Source organism: Bradysia coprophila, unplaced genomic scaffold, assembly GCF_014529535.1.
Source record: "Bradysia coprophila strain Holo2 unplaced genomic scaffold, BU_Bcop_v1 contig_138, whole genome shotgun sequence".
Lineage (NCBI taxonomy): Eukaryota > Metazoa > Arthropoda > Insecta > Diptera > Sciaridae > Bradysia > Bradysia coprophila.
Genome location: NW_023503409.1, coordinates 8,850,815 through 8,859,315, shown reverse-complemented (window position 1 = coordinate 8,859,315; position 8,501 = coordinate 8,850,815). Strand labels below are relative to the sequence as shown.

The 8,501-nt window shown below is 34.9% G+C and overlaps 1 protein-coding gene across 1 annotated transcript; it reads left to right on the top strand.

Moving 5' to 3' along the window:
* Nucleotides 1-2,852, top strand: LOC119073952 (alpha-tocopherol transfer protein-like). The gene is made up of 4 exons (XM_037179837.1): nucleotides 1-261; nucleotides 2,059-2,272; nucleotides 2,334-2,581; nucleotides 2,653-2,852. Exons 1-4 carry the CDS (start codon nucleotides 40-42, stop codon nucleotides 2,827-2,829), a joined length of 861 nt encoding a protein of 286 aa, XP_037035732.1. The 5' UTR covers nucleotides 1-39; the 3' UTR covers nucleotides 2,830-2,852.
* The last annotated feature ends 5,649 nt before the right edge of the window (nucleotides 2,853-8,501 follow it).

Genomic DNA, 8,501 nt, shown 5'->3' with positions numbered 1-8,501 from the left:
GGTTCGGTAATTTAGTTACTAATAGTAATCTGTATCGACATGACCGCTCCCTACGATATTGACACAAGTCCAGAGACGGCGGAACTTTTGGAAGTGGCAAGAGTTCAGCTTAGGGAAACACCCGAAAACCGTGAGAAAGGTTTCAAAGAGCTTCGTGAGTTGTTGCATCAAAATGCTGATTTAAAGTTTCGTGACGACGATGCTTTTCTGGAAGTGGTTTTGAGATGCTGCCATTGGTATCCGGAAGGAGCGATTAAAATGGTAAAAGGACTTTGTTTGACTATGATTTATGAAAGGTTGCATGCACCTAATTGTATTTTGTTATTTCCTTGACTGTAAGTAATGGGTTTTACAAAAGAAAATACACCGTATGTAACACGTTCACTATGATTAAAAATGTATGGAAATGTGATGAAAAAACGTTAAATGTTAAAATTTTGTGCTCTTTGTTAACACGATAACTGGAGCAAAGTTCAACCAATTTTCAAAAACTTTTTTTTATTCGACGAAGTATTGAAATCCCCAGGTCAAGTTCGAAAATGGGAGGCATCGGTTTAACCGTCTGGGAGTAGTTCTCGAAAGAAGCCTTTTTTGCTCTTTGTTAACACGACAACTGGAGTAATTCTCAACCGATTTAAAAAAAATGTTTGGTGGAGAAAGGAATTAATTCCTGAGGTTAGGTCAGGTATTAGGTTTGGTTCTAAGATAGATTATGTTGGTCTAACGAACAAACTGATGTTGCTAACAGAATTTTTGTATCTATTTCAATAGTATTTTTCTTGTTATGTGACTTTGCCTTGTAAACAAAACCGAATAAATATAACAAAAATGTGAAAATGTGAGTGTGAAGTTTGCAGCCAGAGCGAAGCGAGAGCCACAAATCACACGAGTTTAAGTTTCATTGAAAACATGTGTCATTTTGACAAACAGATACATTTTGTTGAACAACGGCAGAGTAAAATAAACCAGGCAGGAGCCGTTCATTTTCGAAACATCAAATAAGGGACCTAATACACTGGATGAAAATGAACTCAAATGAACACTGACATAAATTGAAAAATTTTGTTCGCAAAAAATATCGGGTCCCTAGTCAAATCAGCGCTACTGCCTGGTTAACTTTACTCTGTCGTGGTTGAACACATTCATTACAGTTTGTTGGAAATATCAACTCGAAGAAAAAAAAAGTTTTTATCAGGTTGACATTTCAAACAATCTGTAATGAGTCTGTTCAATAAAAAGCATCTGCGTGTCACCGCCTTAGTGGTCAATTCAGAAGTGTCTTAACCTGTTCTTTCAGAACCTTGCGAAAATGGGTGGTATCGGTTCAACCATCTGGGAGTAGTTCTCAAAAGCCTTCCTTTTCTACTCTTTGTTAAAACGAACTGGAGTCTTGTTATTTGATTTTGCCTTGTAAACAAAACCGAATAAACAGAAACAAAATTAAAGAGTGTGAAGTTTGCGGCCAGAGCGAAGCGAGTTTAATTTTTATTAAAAACATACGTCATTTTTTACCGGGCCATTTTATATACAAAGTTTCGAAGATTTTTAGTGAAACTAAACAGTATTTAATCATCAATGAGAGATTTATTAGACCGTTCTAGTAGTTCTTCTTCTAAATGCGTTTTTGTAGCCATCAACATACAAAATTACATTTCATTGAAATAAATCAATAAATCATTGCCAATAAAAATACCATTGAAAATCTCAGACAAACAGTCAAGGGATCTGACCCACCCAACAGGTGGGACCTAGTGTACGCGATATATTGCTTTGGTAACGATGATATGTTTCCAACAAGTTGTCAATTCCATATTGTGATAATTCGAATTTTAGTTATCACCAAATGGACCAAAATAGAATTTCATAATTGATTATAAAACGATGTCGTACTTTGAGCATATTTAATCTTACTTAAAATCCAATCAATATAAAAATGTCGTCATTTTCAACTGATATCCTAATCTCACCGACCACAATCCGTTATCAATTTGAATGAGATGCAGAAATTTTCACTTTTCCCTTTTTCCTTGCACAAATTAATCAATTGACTATCAACAGCTTAGGAAAATCGCAGAGTTCAGGAGGGACAATGAGAAGATCGTGAAGAATTTAGATCCCATCGAGCATAAGAAACCATTCACCGAAACCGATGTTTTGACCGTATTGATTGACAAGGATCATCTTGGAAGGCGTATCATTGTTCTCAAACAGGGTGCTAATTGGAATCCAGACGAAATTGATGTCGATGAGATCTTCAAATTGTTGTACCTAAGTACAGTTTTCAATTTTCAAATCTTTATCCAATTTCCCAACGATCTAATATGGTTCCACAGTTCACATTATTGCACAACTTGAAAAGTCGACACAAGTTAATGGTGTCGTAGTCATCATGGATTTTGAAGGATTATCGCTAAAGCAAGTGAAAGGTATGGGCGCTACATCAACCAACCGATTATTAACATTTATCCAAGAAGCTATGCCGATTCGAATGAAAGAAGTTCATTTCGTTAAGCAACCGTTTATTTTCAACATGGTCTGGGCTTTGATTAAGCCATTCCTGAAGGAAAAACTGAAGAGCAGAGTAAGAAAATTTGTTGAATGTTGCTTTCGCCGCCACTAACTGATCTAACACTAATCGTTAAATGATTGTAGATGTTCTTCCACGGAGACAAAATGTCCAGCCTCCACAAATACATTCCAGCCGATAGATTGCCGAAGAACTACGGCGGAACATTACCGGAAATAAACTATTCGGGGAAAGAATGGTTTCCTTGTACAGACAAATATCGTCAAGAGTTTGTTGAATGGAATTCATTTGGCTTTAAATAAATAGAATTCAAAATTGCATTATCTTGGCGCCGTTCATTTAAATTTTATCGTTGGGTCCCTACAGAAACGATGTCCCACCATAAGGAGGTGTATAGGAAAATGTGACAATTCTGAGAAATTTGGTCAATTTTGCGTGCCACAGGCAAATCAAAAATTCAAGAAAGTAGCATGACATCAATTGTCTACGGTAAGACTCATATGCCAGCACCACCTTAAATATTTGGCTGTCATCTCTTATAGACAACAGCGACGAAAATAATGACGACGTACTTTAGCTAACATCAAAAGAAGTAGTAGATTCGATAATTATACTTGTGATAGAAATGGTCATGTCACTCGACGGCAGGAAGAATTAGAATTTTACATGTTTCTACGTCGAAAATTTCATCAAATAAGCATTTTTTTCTGAGCCTTCAACATTTAATAGAGTTATTTGTTCAACGAGAGAAGAAAAGTTGGAAATTACATTTTGAGAGGGTTGTTTGTGAAGGAAGAAAATAGCTGTTTTCTCGCCCGCGTTGTGAAAAACGTTGTATACGTACCTCGGATCAAAAATGACAAGTCGGGTTTTCGCGTGGTTATTGACCATGTCTCTGCCTCGTATCAACCTCACGCGAAGACTCGACTTTTCAACTTTTGCGTCCTTGTGTTTAAATGATATCCGAGGGTATTTAAAATTGCCTACAAACCCATTTGGGTTCGGCTGATTTATAGAAAATATTTGCAATCATTTTACATAATTCCATTTCCCAACTCCTAATGGAAGTTGAATATTCCAACTTTCTTTTATTTGTTACCGATTGGCATCATCTGGCTGCAGATAAAGTTAACTTAATTTTATTATCTTCATTTTTGCGGCACAGTAAAGAACATATTTACATAAACACTCGTTTGCGAAATTGATTTAAGAGCTTTGTCGTTCTCGTTCTCAAAATTCGTTTCTTTTTTGTATGTTCCATAAATTTATATCCTCCACATATTCCATCCTGTGCATACATAACATATTATTGCCCAAAATGAAAATTGTTGGGAAAATTCATTTTTATTGCTTAACTTGATACACATGCTTGCCTTTACACACAAAGCAGAACAAATTTAAGTAGAGAAAATATTCGTTATCTTTTGGTGAGTTATGCAAATCACATGCGGTATAAGTAGTATATATATGCCGGGGCTTTTATTTTGCCGTAATAGATATCCCATTCCATGCACTGAAACAAAGAAAATATTCTGAAGAAATTGATAACTTTTTAGTTAAAACATTATATTATATCGACAGAGAATACGAAATTATGTTCCCTTATTTGCATGAATTATTATGTTTTGATTTATTGCTTTTTATTTATTCATTGGGGTAAAGTAGGTGTATATACGTATATACATACATATCGTTCCCTTTTCCCTGGTAAACGGCTAGGTGTGATGGAACTTAATCCCTATCTTATAGAAATTTATGTTGGAACTTAGATAAAACTGTGTCTTAACGAAAATTTTACCATTTAACTTGAGTCTAGAATTTCTTTGAATTTTTGGATGTGTAATTTTAAGTTGCTTTAGTTTGCCATTTCAAAAAGTTCATTCGCAATCTCATTCAACGGTGGAAAAAGTAAATATTAAATGAAACTTTTCTGTGCCGGTTTTTACAGCTCGAAGCAAAAAAGATAAAAAAGTCTGTGATGTTCCTAATAATCGCCAACCACTATAATAATTTCAATGCTATTGTTTTAGTCTTGGTTTTAGTACAAATATGTTCTTCTCCGAATCTGAGACATTCTCCAATAATTTCTTTTAGTTTTAGTCATAAGAAGTCCTGTCAGTATGTCGTGTTCAGAAATTTATCGATCGAAGTTGTAACTAACATTTCATTTAAATCGTTAAAAAGAATCTACTTTTGACGTAATAATTTTATAATAATTATTTGTCTTAAGAACCCTGAACCCACGAATTTTTACTGACCGAGTCTTCACCTATTACAGACGGCTGTCATCTGTTATCAACAACGACAGCAAGAATAAACGACAAGCTCTGACTAATGAGGTCTTAAGTAGCAAAAAGCATGTTTTAAACAAATGAAGTAAAAGATTTGTGAAATCAATATCTAAAAATCTTCGATTAAATGAAGTTTTTATTTATTTATGAGCTCAATTACATGGTTACAAGTGAAGTCAATAAATTACAAAATCACAGACAAAATAAATGAGAGGAAATATATCATTAGTTCAAATCGCAGTCTGTTCGATTTACAGGTCCAGCGAACCGAGCCAGTCTAGTGCACTTGTAGTCAATGAGGAAATGGTTCCGGTTTCGCCGTGATATTTGAGAATGGGGCAGTCGTGCAGTATGTGCATCATAGTTTGTCGTTCGCTTCCGCATTAGCAACTGGGGCTGTCGATCATTTTCCATTTGAAAAGCATGTCATTGCAACGTCCGTGTCCAGTTCGCAATCTGTTTAGGTTGCACCATATTTTGCGATTGAATTCAGCTGCATTCAGTGAATTAGCTGTTGAAATAGCTAGTTTTCTGGATTTAAGGCGTTCGATTCTGGGTAGAGCAATGTCTCTGTTCAGTGGTACCTCTTCCATTTCTATGATTTTCCGGTATAACGACAGCAATTTGTTTAGTGGCGTTGATTTTACTGTCCCGGTGACCAGTCTCGTAGTTTTGTTCTCGACGTCGATTTTGTGTGCGTGTGCGCTGTTTAGCCACAAGGAACTGCAGTAAATGAAGTAAAAGGCTTTAATAGTAAAACTATTGCCGTCTGTGACAGGTTAAAGGTTAATGAAATATTTTAGTGTGCAAGTGGTAGGCCTTAGCGAAAAACGTAGTTCCATCTATGATGTACAACACGTGAAACTAGTAGGAGTCGAATACTGGTTTTACCGGTACTTTTGCAGGTAATCCCTAATCCGTGCGAAAGCTCTACTCTCAACTTCACTTAACTCGATAACAATCAATTCAATCAGTTTTGCTTTTTTTTTACAAATTTGACAATCGGTTGGAATCGGTCTGGAATCGATTAGCATTAGATTAGATTTAGTTGTTTTTGCTATTGTTGGTTCTGAATTAGAAATTTCCTTCACCAACGCTGAATAACTAAACTTAGCGACATGACATCAAACATAATAGATTTTTAAATATGAAACCGACCGAAAATGAAATCAAATTTTATTGTGCACGGAGACACTGCAAAATCAATATTGTTCGTCGGAAATTATTTCGATGTTCGGCATTTTATTTTTTTCAAGAAAAGGGTTGATTTAATCGTACTCAGAGCATCAAGAATCTATGATAAAACAATATTGCGAATAATTTTCGTCTAAAATTGTAATAATTCAATATCCATAGATCAAAAGGCCAATTTTGTGAGACAATTAGTATCTTGCACCAAACGTTCGAACTCAAATTCTATTATCAACCTATATATTATATTCATACCAGCAATCTTAAATCTATGGAAAAGTGGTATCTGTAGATATTATACGTGTATACACATACACCCGGTACACAATGTACAATCTGTTAATGTAACTAAAGTAATAATAACATTTATTTTAAATTCTTCCCTCCTTCACTACGCTCGTCTATTTGGTGATAGACATATTTTCTCATACCCTTCGCTCCATTCAAAGTAATGTCTTATTCACTGTGTAGCGATGGTACGGTTCAAGTTCACGCTGATAGCACATCGTACACATAGGTATGCTGGCATCACAAACGTTCTTGTAAGATTTTGATGGTATAGTGTAATGTGGGAATTGCATTAATTATTTCATTATATTCACTTAATGGAAAAGGTTACAAATACGTCTGATTGTTCTAAGTTGCGGTTTTTCCAGGCTTAGTTGTGGCAAGACACTAAGTATATCTAAGTTTCTGAACGAAAAGGTTTATGTAAGGAAATTTGTTAGTTTCGTGAGCATACAAATCTCGCTCGCTCTTTCTATTCAAATAATTTTAATTGAAGTTTGTAAATCTAAATTAGTTCCAATCCAATATCTGACCCCTCTCTCTCTCACACACTTTTCGTTCGATAATTTTCTTAGCTAATTTTTCTTCTCGTTAAACGAAAACGTGATTTGACTTTCATTTTATGTGGAAAAATCGTGTTCGCCTTTTGCCATAACCAAATTGTAGCATGTATATTATAGGCTTCAGGATTATTATTACTTAAAAATGATGAATGCCCCAATTTAGGAGTTCCGCGTTGAATTGTGTTATCAAGTAAATGTGAAAGGTGAATGAAAATTTTCCATTCTTTGACTCATATTGTATGGGAGTAATGGTAGTATGTAGCGGTGAGCGGACCAAAAAAAAAAACGTCAATGTAATGGTTTCAATACAATTGCTCCATTTTTTGTAACTTTAGAAGAAATGAAACTTAAATTTACTTTGTTGCACTTCATAAACCTCGCAAAATTCATCACAGACGATATTTCCAAGAGGGATTCTTTTGAAAATCCACCTATCAAAATCGGACCCATTTCGTCTGGGATTGATATATACATGGTTTGAAAGGTCTTTGCCAGTAGACCAGTAGAGCCACATCTGGTTGCTGGTGGAAGATCTCCGAAGTTGGAAAAATAGTGTTTTTTATCCGAATTTTTTGGCCGTTATAAATGATCGTTCCGGGTGAGATTGGGCTCGAAAGCTGAGCTTAAGTACTTTCGGGTCATGCCTAGTTTGATTAGATTCATTGATATATGTTTGCAAAAATTTGCAAGAAAAATTTTCAAAATCTGTATGAACTTTAGACAGGTATGGGCTGGTACTGATGACGCATAATGTGAACCTAACATGGTAGTTGTAACATACATTGTCTAAGCTTTCCGTTGATACCTCATTTGTAGTGTCTTCGCCTTCGGCTCACACGCCACAAACATCGCACACATGTATTACTCATTCACATAGGCTCTTCTGTACTGTTCTTTAATGTATAGGCATCCTGTGCGTTGTATTTGGCAGTTTCCACGCTCAGTGAGAATTCACAATTTGTACTAACACACATAGGGACAGTAGTACTAGTGTTAAAAATATACATTCGTAGCACATTTTTTTTGTTACCGGTATTTTACAGAAATTTGTAGCGGATTTTTGGTTTCTACCGGTATTTGGCGTCATTAATCTTTTGTTTTCAATGTAAAATAGCGCACAAAGTGCTATTTGGATACCAATTTGATGTAACCAATTTAACTTTAGTAGCGTTTGGTTCGAAAACTTTCTGCCTATCGGTATGACATTTTAGATTTTTTTACTAATGAAACGTTCGGAACGGTGACATTTTTAATTATTTTATAATTATTTCACAATCAAATTGACCTTAATCCGTGATCAAAATGAAGTTTTGCCCTTCTTGTTATTTTTAAATGAAGTAATGGTTAAAATTTTATTGTGAAACTATAAGAAAACACCTTTGCCGTCGATGACTGCATACAACTTTTCTCACTTTAGAAACGTTCGGAACGACGCTTGATTTGGGTGTACTTGGCAGATTTTTCATAACACTTTATTATTTTTTGGTCTGAATATGAAGATTCATCTTTATTTATCATTTAGAAACAGTTTTTAAATCATTTCCAATGTTTAAAATATCTTTATTTTGCATTGAAAAAATACCATGCACGAAAATGTTACAAAAGAACATGCCATTTACATTGTCTAAGATGAAAACTACG

Coding starts and splice junctions, on each gene's coding strand:
- LOC119073952 (XM_037179837.1), top strand. CDS start 40: ATGACCGCTCCCTACGATATTGACACAAGTCCAGAGACGGCGGAACTT. Junction 2,273..2,333: donor CTTCAAATTGTTGTACCTAA/GTACAGTTTTCA, acceptor ATGGTTCCACAG/TTCACATTATTGCACAACTT. Junction 2,582..2,652: donor AGGAAAAACTGAAGAGCAGA/GTAAGAAAATTT, acceptor AAATGATTGTAG/ATGTTCTTCCACGGAGACAA.